The 20,145-nt window shown below is 40.3% G+C and overlaps 1 protein-coding gene across 2 annotated transcripts in view; it reads right to left on the bottom strand.

Moving 5' to 3' along the window:
- The window catches only part of prkg1b (protein kinase cGMP-dependent 1b), a 120,776-nt gene that overhangs the window by 88,999 nt on the left and 11,632 nt on the right, over nucleotides 1-20,145 (bottom strand). Inside the window, exons 1-2 of one of the 2 annotated variants that reach the window (XM_035406190.1) lie at nucleotides 19,002-19,690; nucleotides 12,071-12,237 (exon numbers count right to left, since the gene is read on the bottom strand). In XM_035406190.1, coding sequence (XP_035262081.1) covers nucleotides 12,071-12,237; nucleotides 19,002-19,306 — 472 coding nt within the window. In that variant the 5' untranslated portion in view covers nucleotides 19,307-19,690. Of the gene's footprint in view, nucleotides 1-12,070; nucleotides 12,238-19,001; nucleotides 19,691-20,145 lie in introns of those variants that run through there. The other variant, XM_035406191.1, reaches the window with a different exon arrangement.

The following is a 20,145-nucleotide window of genomic DNA, read 5'->3' as shown; positions in this document are numbered from 1 at the left end:
TAAGGACCACGTGGCGGAGGTAAGCTGACATTTTAGGAAATGACAGTACGTCCAGATGTTTATATGCCAAACCCTCTCCTCATCACGCCCCGAGTTTTGAGGACGATATAACCACACAGGCTACAGTCAAATTCACGAGACAGACAAGAATCGATACCTGTCTCAGTACCGCAGTGACATTATTTTCCCACAGGGATTTTAATGTATAACCTTTGTTGGATGTCACATTGCCCAGTTTAATGGGGAGAATTGTGCACCATTTTTCATCTACTCCTCTATTGAATTTTTTTTTTCTTTTCACAGATGAATCAGGGTATTTTCTGTGCTTCACAAGGCCTTCAGGAACCCATTTGACCTTCAGAAATTCACAAGCCAGTGGCCATCTTCAAGCACTGCACCATTTGCCATCTCGTTTTTTTGAACATGAGTGTCATGATTTTAATTAATCAAACTGAACTACAGAAATATACATATCCCTAACAGACTAGAGCATAACCAAGTGCTTCTTGTGCAGTTTGTTTTTTTTTTATTTTAAAAATGATGATTTTACTGTACCATTATTTCACTTGTCAACAAGCCCACATAACATAATTTTTTAAAAATCATCAGAAGATCTGTTTGTAAAGATCTTAAGCAAGCAACACTAGGGAAACATCTATCAAAAAATTAACACTATCTGAAAATCAGTCATCAGAAAAATGTATAGGCTGTGGCATGACATGGTTAATCCGTCCATCTTTCTCAAGTATTCCTACAGGACTAGAGAGGATGGCTGAGCAGAGAGACGACAAGAAAACACACTGCTGTAAGCTTTTTCTATGGGGTCCACAGCTATAGCAACAATGCAGGAGCACTGTCTGCGGCAGAAGAAATATTCAGCCACGAAACCGCGGCAACGGCACCTGCGGCCGCGTCTCTGATCCAGTCCGGAGGAACGAGGCTTTTCTCCGCTGCGTGCTGCTGCTCTCCAGTCACAACAGGATGCTTTGGCTCCTCCTCCAGTACACGCCCAGAGAGTCAGTATGTAAGGGAATGCATTGAGCGGGAGTGACTCCTTCCAGACTCTTCTTTCTCCCACTGGCACGATCCCGAAAGCACGCCTAGAAGCTTGGAGGACTCTCACTAAATATTCATTGACAGGCCATGAGGTAAAGACCTTCACAAATTAGCCATTAAACCTGACATTTAATGCATATTGATACAACCAATGTGCAGGAAAAAAACATCAATATCCACTTTGGTGGCAAATAAATATGTCCTTTGCATACTAATGAAAGAGTGATGCCTAATCTTCAGTGCCTTCTCTTGGGAAAGGAAAAAAAAACAATAGTTGCATGGTGAAGTCCATTTGCACATAAATTACACATTACTTCTTGGTATGTACAGGTACAGCACGAGAGAAATTAGGGCCTCCTGCAATTTCTACACCAATATTGGCCCAATGGGTGTCCTGGTTCGTTTCATTCTTGAAACAGAATCATTCACATTTCGGCTAACAATAAGGTCCTTATGCTTACTTTGGGTTGTTCTGCATGACTGCTCTGTTCCTGAAATAGGCAAATTTGATTGGCCGCTTTCTCGCCAGTAAGGTGTTTCTCTCACTTTCTCAATAAAAACTGTCATCAGGTATAATCAAAGCATGAATTCCCCACTCCCCGGATGGATATTTGAAATGAAACTGACCTAGAATGACATCTTTTATCCTTCTCTGCTGCCTCATTTAATGCCATCAGCATAAAATTCACTAGCAGGTGGGCGACACAACGGATAGCATGAGGATAGCAGTACAATAATGTAAGTACAGCATTAGCAACCGCACACTTAATTTAGATGAGGCTGTTACACTGATTGCCGAATGGAGGCTTGTGGCAGATGGCCTGGGGACAACTCTGGCCTCATTCAGCCTGGTAAAGACAACCTGCACTTCTTCCATGAGCTACATCTCCATTTCACAGGCTCCATAAACACATTGCTTCCAATGCAGCCCAAGATTGAAGCTCCGCCCTTACCAATCAGGACCTTTCATTTTAAAAGTTCAATGCTTGTTGATTGTACCATGACCATACTGAGCCTTCCCTCTGAGGGCAATGGGGAGAACAGCCAGCCCAGAAAAAAATCTATTAACATTAAAGATGTGGAGCAAGATCCCCACACCATCAGCATGCAGTCCTACTGCATGCACAGCTCACACCACAAAGGAAGTCAGTGCGATACAGCTGAAACCAATTGTGAGGAATCGTCTTCAGTAGTTAAGGGAGAGTGAGGTTTCATGGATAAATTCCAATGGATGGAGCAGCAACGAGCTGTAAAACAATGACTTAATCAAACTAATCTAAAAAAAAATTTCTTGAAAAAGCAAAGCGCAATGACTGGTTGAATTTAGTGGGTTACTGATACCATACAATAGATCCACCCTTTTTCATGACAGGCAGATTCTATCAACATTTGAACCATGTGACAGATATTTTGACAATTAATTGTGAGTGTGTTCTTGCTTTACACAGACATTGAATTAAAAAACTTACTAAACTATTTATTTCAAAAATTATCACTTGTATTTATTTTGGAGTCAATGTTGACCCCTCTAATAAGAATTATGAACACTATAATTCTTTGATCATTACTCTTCAGAAAGCAGCCAAAATCTCTGACACACCCACTGTCCTTCCCCGTCTTCAGCACCAAAGAACTTTCATCAAACTGCTTTTAATTGCAATGTGCTGAAAACTCCAATTAATTTACAGATAAGCATCCACCGCACGCTGGACAAATGATCTGATTCATTCTGAGCCACAACCAATCCACTGCTGTTCTTCCCCACTGAGAACTTCTCTGCTTGCTTTTGCAATACATCCTAATTAAATGTAAAATAAGCAAATATGCCCTTTGAATGCCACTTTGCTGTAAACTTGGGACATGCATCCTAATACGGATACAAAAAGTAGGAATTTCCTTTCATCGGGTTGCTATGCAACCATACCCTTGTTAAGACAGTTTGGTATATTCTTTTACTATTATGACTGGTTAACTCTTTCCTGGCTCATAAGAGGCTGGATGTTTCCAACATAAGTGCCATTTTTTCTTAAAAAAAGCTTTTTTAATGGGAAACCTCATTGTCAGGACAGAGAAAAGTAGAATTTTCAATCGAATTAAAATGTTTTAAATATTAGAATTTGGATTGTATTTTGAATCCCGGCTACAGCAGTGTTGCACACCTGTGCAAGGCACTCAACCTGAATTACAGTACTTCAGTGATCAACCAGTATAACCAGATAAAATGTGAAATTTAAGTGTCTCTCTAGACACAGTGGTGCACAAACAGATTAACACAAAAATATGTAACTTTATCTCGCTTAATGTAATGATTAACATATGCATTCCTTGCATATGTTAAAGGGGGATTCAGGAGGGTGTCGATGATCCAGTAAGAACACCGTTTCCAGTAGCCCCATGGGGCAATACCACTGCCCAGCATGGCAGGGCTCAAATTAGCACGGTTCTCCCCTCCTCATGGCCACTCAGTCCGATTCAGAGTGAAAAGTAGACCTGTGACTCGTACTAGTCCACACTCTCCAGAAGATACGAAGGATGAGCAACAATAGAAAGGGATGGGACTACAACAAGATGGTTGGACTTTCCAAAAAAAAGGGGGGCATTTCTCATTCCAAGATTTGCCCACGTTATACTGTGAGAGTGAAGAGGTAATTCATGTTAATCTGCTTCAGGAGCTCATGACACACTGTGCTCTCCCATTACTTGAAGGCAGTCTAATTTTCACATCTTGCACACGTTTATTTCATTCCCGGCTGAAGGCTGCACTGCATTAACTCGACATAACGCCGTGGTTTAACGTCAACAAGCAGGGAACGAGCCATCCTCCATTCTTCCAGATGTCAAGTGCCCGAAAACCACTCTACGCTGAAGACAGAAGATTATCATGGGTTTTTCTTGCTATTAATGCCAGGGCAGAAGTGAGGCTGTTATTAATCGCTGGCAGCGGTATTGATTCTGTCACGCACTGCCACTGCGTGCCACACATTCAAATGCCGTTCCAGAAGAACTCCCGTTCATTCCGTTCACTGGCCGGCGGACTATCTGCGCATCTCTTAACGGCATGGAAAACACCAGAGTGTTGCCATTCAACCAGCAAGACTTCACAGCTGAGATAAAGCTTCCAGGGATTCCCATTCACAAAAAAAAAGAATGTTGAAGCGGCTTCAGGTCGTGTCTTTCAGGGCATGTGCATGGGCTTTGCCAGTAATGTGTTAAATGGGACATGAAATGGCATTTACGGCTTAGCCTTTTACACAAATGGCTCCTTTAAGCTTCTTTGCTGGTTCTATGAAGGTTTCTGAAATGTTAGACACACGCATAAATTGCCTATTTCTCACACAATGTTTCAATGGCCACCTTAATCATAAGCTAATGGTGCCAGACACAGGCACAAAACTATGGGCTCCAGAGACAGCCGTAAGTTCATTAGTTTGCAGTGGCAAGTACCCTGAAAGGGAACTTGTTTCTTCATAAACTCCTTAATCAGTAATAGTCCCATACCATTGCTTCAATGTTCATTATCTCGCACTCAAAAGGAATTCCAGTGCGCTGGCTACCACCCCCACACAGCAAAACAACAGAAATTATTACTTGCGCTGGCTGACAGTTTCCAATTATTTTGATGAAATGAGAGAAGCAGTCAGACAAGACAGAAATTTGAAAGGGGGAATATCACATACCGGTCAGTGCTGATTCAGACATTTCCCTGAAGGACCAAGATTTGAATGTGCAACAAATTGAAAATCTGTGTTTACCAAATTTTCCCCATTTTTCTCTTTTTTTCTGCCTGTCAATGGCACATTAAAGCCTTCTATGTGTTGGACATTCAGACCTGTCAAAGCTTTAAACTATGAAATGTTTAAATATTCCATTAATTCTAACATGGCAATGTATTTCTGCCGGATATTTCAATGAATATATCCGTGTTGAAGTGGTACTACTGGTATATATAGCTGTTGGATCATAACAAATTTGTCACTGATGCTTGTATGTGCTTATTATGAAAGCACATTATTTATCTGTACAAACAACACATTAATCATCTGCAGCAACAACAAATATGCTGAAGAGTGCCCCACCGGCGCAGTGTGTCATAGATGAGGTCCATCAAAGTAAAATGTCTACCACTAAGGGGCCCAGATGGGTAAATAGGAAAATGAAACATAATTAGTCGTTCAGCCCCGAGTAAAACACTACTGTACTACTGTCAGAACCGAAAACTCAACTTGTGTGAATATCTTTCAATGGTTCTTTCCATTATTTCCTGGGAGACCAATGTTCTCACCAGATCACTCAGTTGAAACAAAAAGCATATCCACTCATATAAAGTGCACACTATTCATCACTTTCAAATCTGGCACCAGTTGTGTTACTGAATTAATCAGAGGAGGACAAAACATGTTCACACAAGTGGAAGAGTTCAAAGCACATAATCTGTTTTTTTTGTAATGCTTTTGGCTAAAAAGTTGTTGAAGTGGAACATAAAACAGATTTTTTTTTAACAGAACGCTAGAACTTCTCTGAAGATATATAAAGGACCAGCACACTGAATCACAGTTAAGGTTAATTCCAACATTTGTGAGAAATACATAGCAGCAAATCAATTTGACTCCCATTATGAATGAAATGACCCCCTTATGTCCCCGAACAGGCGCTTTGTGAACTGCACCAAGACGACAGCCTCCCAGTTCGAGTGCTTTGAAAACCCTGCTGAGATTATGGTATTTGCCTTGTTTATTTTCAATCAAACGCTGGGTGCAGTTCAATGACAGCCACAGACATACTGAAATCAACTGAAGTGTCTCCATGAGGCCCACTCTGAACATTGGAAACTTAGAATCGTAATGTAAAAACCTTTTTTATGCTGTCTTTTTCATTCCATGTTTTTTTTTAGTTTTTTTTTTAAGTTTCATCTTCCTAAAAATGTGTAGGAGCAATGAGGGTGTACACAAGTGTATGTGTGCGAGTGTGTGCGTGTGTGGGCGTGTATGTATTTTGTGTGTGTGTGTGTGTGTGTGTGTATGTATTGTGTGAGTGTGTGTGTGTGTGTGTGTGCACGTATTCTGTTTGTGTGTGTGTGTGTGCATGTGTGTATGTATTTTGTGTGTATGTGTGTGTGTGCGAGTGGATGCGTATTTTTTGCATGTGTCATTGTGTGAGGGAGTGCCTCCTTTAAACAAATGAAACATTACGGTTAAATGACAGGAATCTCAGAGACGACAGACTGTGGCAGTTTGTGAGTATGAAGGGTTGTGCAAAAGAGACCATTTAAGGTGCTTTTCCTGCTTTCACTGCACAGCAGGGGAAGATGTGCCCAACCCGAGGAACATCACAAAAACCAAAAATACCTTCCAATCAAGTTAAACTGTGACAGGCATCTTCTGCGGTACTTATTGTTCTGGCTATCTGTAGTAAGAGCAAACCTACAAGAGAAAAATGGTAACTTCAAAAGAATCACAAATGGCCCTCTAAAACAAAACAAAGAAATAAAGATCCATCTCAGTGCTCTAAGGTGGCATACACCATTGATGTAAAATGGCCACTCACTGCAATCTCTGATGCAGCACCGAAGCCATTGTTAAAATGCTACCCAGTTTAAATTGTCTCAACCCCACATGCTCTATTAGCAGGATGAGCTGCACTTTGTGATATTGGTTTTCTTGCAATCGGACTGGCTCCAACATTTTTTAGCCAACATTATGTTATAGATCAGTGGTTAAGTTGAATTGAATTGCCACAGCCATTTGGAGCACCGCCTACATAGTCATGAATAATTAATGAACTCTTGGTTTATTAGTAAAGCTAATCCCTGGAAACTGAGTTTACCTCACATCAGTCTCAAAATGGTCAGGCTCATAGTACCATAATATTTTGAGCCAGGCAAGTGAAGCTACAGTCTTAGTAAAATGATTGTTCTGGTATTGGTACTTAAAAAATACACCATTCATCTAAGGTACTTTTCAATTTAGCTAGCTACAATACTTCCATGTAACATAATTACATAATTAACCACACAAGGGAAAAGTTCAGCCAATGCTACAGCTTTCTGACCCAGGAGTTAAAGGTTATAAATTTATAGCTGGCTCCTTCCTTTTTGGTCCTTATGTTTGATAAATGCATGGATGCTGCAAAAGTCCCATCTGTAGGTGATGTTGTGCACACAGAATATCTTTATGTAGGGGTCTGCTGGGTGGCTCATCCTGTTAAGGTACTGTTCTAGCATGTGGTTTAATACTGAATCTTCACGTGCCAGTGGTGTCAAGTGGCGTCAGCACCTCCCAGGGAATGGGATGACAGAGCCTTGTTGCGCAAAAACAATCCCCGCTGGTCGATCGGACACATGTGGTTGAACAGTCAGGAAGAGCCGCCTTCCTCTGACTCACGTCTCTGCAAGTCCAGCTGGTGAACTGTGGTGTGCTAAGAAGCGGTGGCTGACGTCACACGCTGCAGAGTCCTAAATTGATAGCAGAGGGCGCAACATGACTGCTAATGAATACGACTGGACATTCCAAAAAATTATAGTGCAAAGATGGAGAAGCATTAAAAAAAGAATACAATTGCGTAGTTCCTACATAATTAATGTTACAAGAGCATAAAATGCAGCAACATAAGTATTTTAGAGAGCAGAGTTAGGGGAGAAGTATGTAGGAAGCTAGAGAGTCTGTATGGAGCCGTGAACAGGAATCATTAAACTGCAGATAACTATCTGCCAAATGACTGCAAAGGGGATAATAATTTTTTTTATATAGTTTTGTGACCAGCAAGGCCCTTTCATATTTGTCATGCATTAGCTTTTGTACCAGAGCCCACATCATATAAATAACAGCAATTTCACCAGCTCAATTCACACTACAAAACTACCTGGCCACAGGCAGCCATAAACCACCTCCAAAGTAGAATGACAGACAGTACCAAAGGGACTTTCACCTCGCAATATAATAGATATTGCTAGTGTCCATAATTATGATTCTGATTAGCATGGAACTAGTAAATTGTAGCTCCACTCTGCTCTAGCAAACTGAAGGGGAAGTATTCAAGAGGTTCTTTGTGAGGCACGTCACACCCCATTGGCCCAGGTGTGTGCCTAAATCATGCTCTCGTCTCAATGGCTTATCAATGTATATGTCTACCACACACCTGGCGCTGGTGAGCGATCAATGAATAGAGTGAAGGGGAAAAGTCATCACCCTTTTAGAATGGTAGGACTGATCTCCGGGGGCATGTTAGTTCAGGCAGACACAGAGTCAAAAGGGGGGGGGGGGGGGCAGGATCTGATAGGGCCAGGGTCTACCCCCACAAAGATATGATGCGAGTTCCAGGCCATGCTGTTTAACCTAATGGAAAAGAGGAGCTGATATCGATCATCCCTGCAGCCGAAAGGCAATCGCTTCCTATGAGCGCAGAGTGAGGAGGCAGCTTAGTCACTAACTCTATTTACAGAGCTGTGTGTGAACCCGCTGCTCCAATACAGTATGTGTCTGCACCGTTCGATTCAGCGTCGCACTGGGGAAGGCAAAACATGTCATGATACGGTTTAACGTGTAAACACTCAAGTGATATTCTAAAAACACTAGTGAAGTTTCAGATCCACAATAACAGTGTTAAGTTTACAGATTGATGGCTTTACATTTTTCAGAATATATCAGAAAAATAATAATTTGTAATATGGTTAAGTGTGCAAACACCAGTAATATTCTGCCTTGTATCTAGATCACTTGGTCAATCCAACATCGCCATGCACATTTAGCCGTTTTGCATAAATATGTCTTAGATGTTAAAACCATTTAATATTTAATCAAAAATTAATCTCGTCTTCAGATTAGGAATGAACATCAATGTGTTTATTAGTTCTTATGAGAACCATTAGACCAAAAAGTGACAAAAAGTGTTAAAATGTATCATAGATCCATATTCCTTTTTTATTGCTTTTGATTCATTCACTGATTCAATTAAAAAAATTCCCTGCTGTAAGAAGTCTGAACTACTACCTGCTCAGACTAATCTGTTCCTCCAGGGACGTGGTTAACAATCAACAGTATCCAATTTTTTCTTTCTCCCCACTAAACATATAATTTATATACTCAGCTCAAACAGGAGTAAAATTATTACTGTGACTATATTCGAAATCAGCCAGTATTACTCATATACATTCTAACAATAATACATTATTGCAGGCTATTCAGAACTGTTATACATCTGCTAATATTACTGCGCATATTAGTATCAGATAAAATTAGACGCAATACGCTTACATCATTCAGCTTATCATCAGAACAAACACAGCAGGCCCTGGTGAATGAGCACAAAATTAACTGTGAGATAAATATGGGCGGTGCTGATTTATAAGGGTAACTCAGGCCAGCCGAAGACTTAGCAAAGGATAGAGTTGTCCATGGCTATGCTAAGAAGGGAACTCCTTGTCACTTGACTTATGATAAAAAAAGACAGACCAGCTGCACTTCCAAAACAAAATGGGTTTAGGTGTTAGCAATGTACAGTAAGAGCCAAAACCCAGCTAATTCGTGCTATTCAAAGAAACGGGCGAGTAAATGAACAAATTACCTTCAACACTGTGTCAGAATGTCCTTTGTGTGTCTGTGCTACTTAATGCCACATTGGTCACCAACTTTCAGTTTCACATTTTGTATTTTACCACACATTTTGCCCAATTATTAATAAAATGTTTAGTATTTCTTTGGTAAATGCCATTGCCTTTAATCTTACCAAGGATTTATTAGTGTATCAGTACATCATCTGCATGTTGCAGCCAAACATTAAAGTCATGTTTTCAGATGTCACTTTATTCGAAAATGATAAGCCCACATGTTCCACAGCTCAATACAATTTGCTCACTTAAAGAAACACATGAAAACTTCTGAAATATCACCATATTCATATTCCATGCTGATGCAACGCCACCGGCCTACTCATCACCAAGCCTGAGTTGTGTGATATATGAGTTATACTCAATTTACAATGCACATACAAAATCTTATACGCAAATCGTATATTCGATGCAGAAACAAAGGATGTTGTGTACAGACAGACTCTGTAACACAACAAGTGCATCTGCATTAAATCAAACAAGCTAATTTTTTCAGAATGCAATAAAATCATGTCTCAAACGCATCCTCTGGCAGTGGCAAATCACAGCATGACCATGCATCTCTTTTTCTTGTTATATTCAGGAGTTATAAAAATGTCTCATTGAAATTCCACAGACAGTTTTAGGTTGTTGCAGGATTGGAGAGTGTAACATTTAAAAAATCGACTTGACATCCTGTCTTACTGTAAATTCACTCATATTCTAGGTTGTGCTACTGCCGCAATATTCAAATGGGAATTAAAAGCAACGGATAAATAAATTAGAAATACCGCCTCGCGGTTGTATGCCTCCACCAACCAGTAGCTAGTTTGGATATAAAATGTCATCACTTCATCGTTTTATCCTATTAGACATTTGTGTGAAACTTTGTCATAATTAGCATATGAATTCTTGAGTTATGGACAAAAACGTGTTTTGTGATGTCACAGTGACCTTGACCTTTGACCTTTGACCACCAAAATCTAATCAGTTCATCCTTGAGTCGAAGTGGACGTTTGTGCCAAATTTGAAGAAATTCCCTCAAGGCGTTCCTGAGATATCGCGTTCACGATAATCGGGACGGACGGACGGACGGACGGACGGAAGGACGGACGGACGGACAACCCGAAAACGGCTGTGCCGTTGCGGAGGCATAAAAATGATCAGATTGTAAGCAAGGTGTGTCAGATATGAACTGTCTGAGTAGCTAAGTTATTAAAGTATGACTTGAAAGCGCATTGTCAAATTAATAAATATGGTCAAGATTTTTCAGATAGGTAACACTGATAGACTGTACCTACTGCTTGACTGAGAAAATACCCTGATGATACTGTCTGTACATAAAGAAACAGCTGAATGAAGCTCAGAAGCTCACTCTGCTTCTTGCTCAATATTGTATGGAATGTGAACGTTTAGATAGAATAAATAAGCGTGACAACCACACTGGTTCCCAAAAAAGGAAGACCAGCTAGCACCTACAGTCCAGCTGCAGGGCCTATTTCCAAGTGAGAAAATTAATTTGAATAATTCAGAATTAACTGTGCATTTCAGCTTGGTTTTAACCTTTGGCCCATGTTAGTGTTTGTAATGTCTCAACGCTGGCATGGCTTGTGGACTTTAATCAAAGGTTAGGACTTTGAAGGCCAGCAAAATGCATTTTGATTAAAGTCCACAAGCCATGCCAACTTGAGCTTAGCGCTGTAAGTGCAGTTTACTTTCATTCCAATTTTCCTCAAGTTCAGAACACCATGTTTGTGTTTGCGCTCATCTTCATCAACTTCCTCTGTTGATTCAGGAGAGTGCAGACTAGCAAATGTCGCCCTCTGAAATGTGATGTTGAGCTATGCTAGAGGGGTTCATTGATATGTCAGGAGACATCTGGCAGACTGACATCCAAAACACTACAAATAGCACAAAAATCAACAGTCAGCACTGTCCAGAGTCAATATGAGACCATGGCATGCAACAGTGCCTTAACTGGGTGAGCCAACCAGCAGCCCTTGAGCACTTGTTTTGATGAATTGTTGTAGGCTTAACAATATAAAATCTTAACTGGGAGGGGAAAAAAGCTCATCTTTAGGTCATTCTGGTACATAGGTTTGGAGTTATGACAGCAGTTATGACATTTAGAAAATAAAGGTAAGGGATATTGGCAAGTCTGGAACAGCCCTCCTAGAAGTATTGACAGGCAGTCCTCAGAAAATTAAGATAAGAAAAATGGACATTTAAAAATAACAGCACTTGCATCCAGTATGTTATTTGACCAAAGAACAAGTGACCTGCATAGACTATTACCCCAAGCGTATTCTAGAACATTACCCCAGGCTCACTCTAGAATATTACCTCCAGCCAATTTTAGAATATCACTCCCAGCCCATTCTAGAATATTACCCAATGATTACACAAATTAAAAAAACATTTACTGTGACATACCTTCCATAACATACACCAATGATCCCACATCACCCTCTTTGATGATGCAGCTGTCCTTTCCATATTCTACTGGATACATGCAGTCTACTATTTCCTGGATCTGAGAAATCTCAAGGTTCTTCATGAAGTCATTGTCCAGAATAGCTTCCTTGATTAACTCCTTGGACCTGTAAGCAAAAATGGAATATGGTGAATTAAGGACGTTTCATCATAAAATTATTATTTTATTATTCTGCACTAATTCTTATCATATACAACAGTCTATTAAGCCAAGTTCCTATTCAAATAACATTCAATTGCTCGATTCGAGGGCATTACTCGACTTGTGTAAGACAAGCCTCAGAAAAGTTTAACTTTATTTTACAAACAAGATAAAATCGGCATTATCGAGGGGACCATACTGCATGGAAGCATACACACAGGAAATAAGATTAAACTCAGTTTCTCAACGCTGTTTTTGCAGCTTGCTCCCTTATTTTCATGAAGTTTTTTTACTTTGTCCCTGCACAGTCACCGAGGGACACCGAGGGTTTCCAAAAATGAAGATAAAGTTTTTTATTTTCTCACGAAAAAAACTTAGACTTTCCATGCAGCAGCCTTCTTCTTAAAACAGATTTGTAAGTAATCGGGTAACTGGCCACCAAAACCCTTATTTGGACATGCTGGTCAGACCTCAGCTTTTGGCTGCTGATGAGTCATGTTTTATTGAGGAAGGGAGTCCATGAGAGAGCGGCCATTTAAACACAGAATCAGCAGTTCGCTTGGTCTGGAAGGCCTCATTGTTACACTATGTGAACTTGCATGGCATAACCCTGGCAGTTCTCAGAAAACAGCAAAATGATGCCCCCATTGATCACTGTAATGAAACGAATGTACAGACCATACAAAAAAATCGCTTTGAAAAATGTTATGATGCCGATACTTTAAAAAAAAAAGTAAATGGTGTTTTTCCGACATAATGGCTTTGATGGTACATCTGCAGCACTGAAAACGACGGAGCCACAGGGACTACAGCAGACCTGAGAGGATTAGGGAACAGACAGATTGCAGCGTGATGCAAAGCATTAAGTCTGTCCCACCAGCCATACTGAAAAGCCGCCTCTGTGCGCGTTAATGTCCTGCCTGTGAAGGGAAGCACACTCATCTGTCGTTGGACTAACAGAACAAGCGACACTCTAATGCACTTTCAAAAGTATTTTAATGCATGGTTAGCTTTTATAATTGAAATTTCTTGTAGATGTGCTAAAGATGAGACTGTCAAACCGGGCTATTGGCAAATATGCTGTCTTTTTACATTCACTTTATGTGCCAAAATTATTTTTCTTCCTTCAGCCCTCTCCCACAAATCCAATAAAACAGCCCTCAACCTGTTCTGAGCATGTGGCTGAAGCAGACAATTGCTTCCGCTTTCAAATGACACAGATTGTATGCACAGCTCAACATTTGGTCGATCATACTGCCTACAAGGGACTGTCTGTTCTCCAGCGCATTTGAATTAATTTGAGGTCCTGCAATTCTTTTCCTTCCATCCCAGTTGGCCCAGTTTACACATATCCAGACAAATTACGACGGGGGGGGGGGGGGGGGGGGGGGGGTCTGTCATAGTTCAGGAAAAAAAAGCCAATTCTACCAGCTTCTGGTTCCACAGCTGGTTTATCTGCCAACACATAAATAAGTAAGCCAGGCAGGGGCCTTCTGTATGAGAAGCATGATAGTGTTATCTACTTGAGTCAAGTAGGAAATGTAGCGGAGGTCCTCCTCAGGGTGTTCTGCGAGATTCACTTTAATAGGATGTGTTTACTCTTCAGATCGCATGCTTCAGATGTGTCTTCAGATTTTTACGCCTGCTTGATTAACAAGTTCCATAGCTGTGGTGAATTCTTCCACCATGCCTTCCGAACCAAAACACTCACAGCAGTGCTAAACATTATTATTGTACTTGCGGATTCTTTTCAGGAATTCATTAATGTTCCAACACTTAATAAGTCACTTAGTAAGGAACAACAGCCATAACAAAAAGGATCCGCTTCAGCGAACAGTAAACAAATTTGGTGGGGGGTGCGGGGTTTGACGATGAGTCCTGATGTCAAACTCACAGCAAGTCACAAATTTCACTTGCAGCCCATTCCTACATAAGAGACACAGTTTACATCAGCTAAGAGGGGGGTGTCAGAGATAAAGACAGCAGCAGAACTACAACACCAACAAAGACAGCCAACTACAACAACAGTCATAACCTTTAATTCAGGTCACCAGAAGAGTGAATACAGAGTCGCACCAACACAGTTAGTGTTTGAACTTCACACATGGACTAAAGAACAGATATACCTGTTAGCTTTAGTTACTAGCAACCAGCACCAGCTTCCTCTGAAATCATCATAGCAGCATAGCAGCATTAACTGAAAGACATACTGTACCTGTGCATGGACTCATTTCTAACTCTGTGGTGGCTTTAATATAGAAAATACACAACACTAGAAATAAATACTCATACAATCTTAATTTTTTTCCTTGTCGGACTAACAATACTTTTCAATATTTTCAATAAATGTGCTGGTTGTGTACAGGGACACATTATTATACTTGTGATAGGAGCTCTGGAATGAATCAGCAGAAAGACTTGCAGGTGAATTAGCACATTAAGCATAATAGCATTTCTCACATCATTACTGATTAACACCTGAATACTGCACTGGAGAGAAAAGCCATCAAACTGTTATTGATATTCAGAAATGACAAATCACGCAAAAAAGGGAGATAAAATTGTATTACGAAAAGAAGAAAGAAATCAGAATTATTACCAGACCTACCGCTACTCTTGCAACATTGTGCAACTCAGACCTAATTTGGAATATAATTAACATCTGATGCACTTGATTATGTTGCTGTGTCAACAATTGCTGAGGCCAGTGTGTGAAACAGTGAAGTGAAGGCATTTGGATCAAAGGTTGTTTTTTGGGGGTCCTGAATGTGGTGCACAATTGCTCTGCCAAACATCAATTACTTACAATTAACAGAAAAGCAATTAGAAGGCAGTTTGCTATGCCACAATAAGCTGAGATGCTCCTTCCCCGCTCCTGTTGGAATTGTGTTTACATCACCATGGAAACAGAAGCAATCTGCCGTCCAGCGAGATGGGCCAGAGATTGGCAGCGTTGAGCACCGTCCTCATGGACTCAAAAAAGGATCTCCAAATCAGGTTAATCACATGTAATGAAGTTACGGGTGAGACTGGAGCACACCCAACAATCTTTTATGCAAAATCCAGATCTGGGAGGTGAAAAATTGATTCTGGTAATAATAGCTGCCTGAAATCAGTAGCTAAGGGTGAAATTATGCATGTGGCCTCTTGTTGAACACAACAGCATACAAGAAAATTATGCATGTATAAACCTGTTAAACACGGAAAAGCACAGATGCTCTGTTTTCATGTTCATAAACTCAAAATGATCCAAACAAGGATAGCAGACAGCATATACAAAAAAATTTACCAAATACTCCATAGAGTATGACACTTTAGGAGCAGATTTATTGCAAGTATGAAGATGTATTTTTCAGTCAGAAAATATAGATATAGGTAAAAATCCTTCGAGGAACCAAAGCAAAGCTTTGAGAAAAAGCTTAATAGAACAGGTCAAAGGGACAGCTTTCAATGGTCTGAACTACAGGTGGCGGCCAGCTTTGAAGACTGCCACCTCAATGGCCTGTCATCTTCCCACTTTGAAGGAGCAACTGCAGAAAGAGAGACACAATTTCCACTCCACGTCGAGCCACTCAATATTAATCAGAGGGCTTCGTATCAAAAGCAGGGAAGCAGCGAGCACCCTGGCAACATTTTCTGAGGAATGCTGATGTGGTGCTTGCCCAGATGGGGAGCGATTTAGCCGGAACACAGCATGCACATCGGATAGATTTACATGTTCTAAAAGAAGTGAGTAGCTGGTGACAGACGTCCGCGAACAACCAGTGACGTGCGCTCTCTTCCCCTGAAAGCCTCCGCCTTTCCTAAAGTGTATCTTTTTTTCTTTTCTTCCGCAAAAGAGGATTTGTGACTGTCAGCCCTGAGAGATAAACACAGACAGATTCCCTTAAAAGGAGAAATATGCTCCTTTAGGAGGAAGTAACAATGGACACATTCCACAAGACTTCCCATAAGCCATGGAAAGTGAAAGAACAATATTGGCCTGTGGCATGTCTTCGGACAAGAGGCAATGCAATCAAGTTTTCATTAGGTCTGACTGCAGCATACCAGTAAAAACAAACTTGAATGTTATAAACAGAGACTGGAATGTCTACAATGGCCTCTTGGAGACTAAGCTTTTTTTAATCCACTTTCGCTTCATCACTAGAGAACAGGGCATGAATTCAGTGTACCTAAAAAGATGATTTACAGCACAAAATAAAAGCAGAAATTGTGTCTCAGACATCATTCAAAATCGATAACTCCAAGGTAAGCTATTTCCTTGAGCAGAATGACTTCAGTTGTGAAGAAGGCAATTACTGACAAATACCATTCATGCCAGTCCTTCGCATTCCAAATTTTCAATGCTGGAAAGCTGACACTGCCATACTCAAACACTGCCACTTTTCCATAAGATAAATGCGAATATTTTAAGTGTGTGAATATGCCTGCAGCCTCCTCAGACTCTCAGACTTCAAGGTGTTTACAGTATGTAGCCTGAGAGAAAATGGTATTTATGAATACCACATAACATGGCCAGATGTAATTAAAGAGTAGACAGCAGCTAAACTCGTTAAAAGGACACCTGAATAGTTGATTTGTATTGCTCAGGCACTGAGCCTATACCTGTAGTCATAAGACATAAGGTTCATTACTTAACAAGATTACATAAATGAACAAGTTTTGCAAATAAATCGATTTTACAATTTGTTATAAAAAGTGCAGTAAAAAAAGGAGATGAAACTACGAAGATTTCAACACCATAAATGTGACTGTTTTCCACCTAAACAGTTTTAAAGGTAGAACAGAGTACTGAAATCAGTCCTCATTATCCACATAAGATACATGGGAATCTTGGAAACATTTAAAGAGTGAGATAGCACTGCTAAGAATATCTAGTGCAAAAAATAAGGTCATCTAAAATAAAATACAAGACAGCAAATTAAGTTATAACAAAACTGGGCAATAACACCCACTATCAGCACTGAGGTTTGATGGTTATAGAAAATGCCTAAATGTTTATTTCATGGCCAGTGCTTGTCAATTCAAGCACAGCCCAACTGGCACAATCCTGCTTCTATGATGTAGACCAGCTGAGAAAACACAAGCGAATACCATTGAATGTTTTTTTAAATCTCCATTCCCTTGGAGTTGTGCCACTTCTAAACGTAAGTACGATGACAAAGTAACTAAAATTGAGATTTACCACATGAATCTGAAGTTCATGCTGGACATAAAACTTCCCTGCTTCCACCATTTAGTGCTGTTTATGGTCGAGGGTTTATTCACTATATAAACCACAGGCTTCTTTACAGAGTTCATTCTGTTGTCTGAGCAGGCATCTGCCTGATATGGGAACCAAGGGACACAAAACTCAGAGAGTCACAGTTTATTTGCATCTCCCACACAAAAAAGGACATCTTGGCAGCTGATTATAAAGACTTTAGATTGTATCTCTGGCTCTTAGAAACAACCCCAAATTGCTTCTCTGCCTCAAATAGCAAACCTTTATATCACTAACTGTGGACTTCTCATTTGTCAGTGCTCTGTTTGCAAGCTCCTGAAAGCATATTCTTATCTGTGAATATATGACTGAATTTGGGAGGTTGTCATGCTGCAGTACAGTACAACTACATTTAAATATAGATCATGCAAATATTTTTGAAACTACCTCTGACTGTGGAAAACGCTAATCTGAAATATCACCTACCACACACCATGGGTTAATATGGCTCTACTGCTACACTGCTGTTCTTGTATTGTACATCAATAGTTTGTTCATAATTACTGTGAAAAGTGAATTATGATCGCAGTTCCTTATTTTATTGGTTTTCCATATCTGACCGGTCAAAGGTGGAAGGGGGAAAATATGCCCACGTTCGCTTGCTTTCTTGTTTATCATCTTTGAGGAGTGTATACCTGAAAGCAATATGCCGTCTTTGATTCACACTCAGAACTAACTGAATTACAGACAGCAGCCAAGCGAAAGCAACAAGTGAAAACCTCACTCTCAACCCTTAACAAGCACGAGAGTCATACAATGCGAGCGTGTTGATTCACCTAGAAATATAATAAATGCGCAGGGACCTCAGGTCCAGTGTGAAACGCGTGATATGACTCACATTATCAGAATATAAACACACACAGTCGATTAAATAAATATTTATAATGGACCTCAATATTATTTAGACTCCTGAGCTCCTGCGTTTAAATTGTACCAACCCCACCACCAAAAAAATAATAATAATTAAATAAAGATCAATATCACCATGGTACTACGTGTAACTATATCACCAGTGTACAACGTGTAAATAGCTGTGTAAAAAATATAAACTCCAATTTGTCTGACGTCTAACATCTTTTCGAACGTTCTTTTTTCATTGGCTGATCAAGAACGCTACAGGTAGTTTTTTCGGTAACAGTAACACTCAAAGTAATGTGATATTGACGGAGGGTGTTTTAATATCTGTCAGGGGTATTCATCCGACTTCTCTTCCATCTTATTAACATAGGGAATTATTAGTAATTAAAATCCCAATAAGAAATGAAACGGAGCATAACTGTTACGGGGGATAAGAAAATTAAAAGTTAGAATGCCGATAATGTTCCATGGGTTTATGAATAAGCCAATATGAAATGCGTAATATAACTGTATTCTGTGATGTGTTTAGAACGTCTGCGGCTATTAAACTACATTAAACGAAAAGAAAAACAGATCAAGAAATAGTTAAAATATTTTCCAAAACCTACTGTGGGCTCTTGGGGTAGAAGGGGAGAGTAACGTGGCTGAGATCCTGAATGTCAAAGGCTGTAGGCTCCGCTGAAATAGCCTGCCTCTTGGTTCTCTGCTGTTCTTGCAAGACGCTCTGTTTGTGGACCTGTTGGGTTGCCGGTCTAATAACAGAACGGTATTTATCCAGCTCATTCTGTAGCTTCTGAATCAACTCGTCCTTCTGATCTAGTTCCAACTCCAGCTCATCGATAAGTGCGTCCCGCTGTCTCAGTTCCTCAATCTTCTCTTGTAAGGCGTACTGGAGATCGCGCAGTGTGCCCATAGCTCTCAAAGGACAAGACTGCTCAAGTGGTGGAAACTTCACCAAGTATGTCCCCCCGTTCAGTTTCTTCTTTCCCTTCGTGTGAAATAAAATTAAAACGTTCTCAAGCTTGTCAGCGTAGGCAAAAAAATGCCTTCCTTTAGTATAATTTAAGGCTGCCGGGTGCCCAGATGAGTTAGCCTACCGAAACACACGTATGGAGAGTATCGTAATGAAAGAGAGTGGAGCTCTGGAGCATTGCAGCGTGAAAATTTGAAGTTTCAAACAGCAGAAATGTTCTTCCTCGAATACGTCAGCCACTCGTTTCCAAAGAGTGGGCTAGGCGCCTGCAGAATACCGAAGCATAATGCAATCGCTGAGAGAGTAACAAGTCTGTGGCTCAGCTCAATGCTGTAGCCAGCCAACAGGCTAAAACGTGCACGCGCACCTTACTGGGAATAGGTGGTAAACGCCGTCGCACCGAGGGGCACAGGTAGTTGAAATCAGAGACGAAACTGCATATGAATAGCCTTATAGAACACACTTTGTGCTGTAGGGAGATCATTACTTAATTTGCAAGGTACACGATTTGTACGTTTTTACGCACGTTCCAGTCTATTCATTGACATGAGCATTCCTTTGAGATGTACTAGAGTTTATTTCACAGCTAGTTAACGTAAGTGCACTGAATTAGAAACATTCGGAGCATGCTACTCAACAAGTAACCGATTGCAGACAGCCTACGTTGTGTTCCTACTATTACGCAGCTCAAAATGTGCACCGAAAATACCTGTTGCTCGAACAGCACATCTTGTAACTTAGTAGAATAGAGGTATATGTAGCTCAAGATGATGTTGGTC

This window comes from Anguilla anguilla, chromosome 2, assembly GCF_013347855.1.
Source record: "Anguilla anguilla isolate fAngAng1 chromosome 2, fAngAng1.pri, whole genome shotgun sequence".
NCBI classification, from domain to species: Eukaryota; Metazoa; Chordata; class Actinopteri; order Anguilliformes; family Anguillidae; genus Anguilla; species Anguilla anguilla.
Note: the sequence above shows the minus strand (reverse complement) of the source record. Positions and strands in the feature narration are given on the sequence as shown.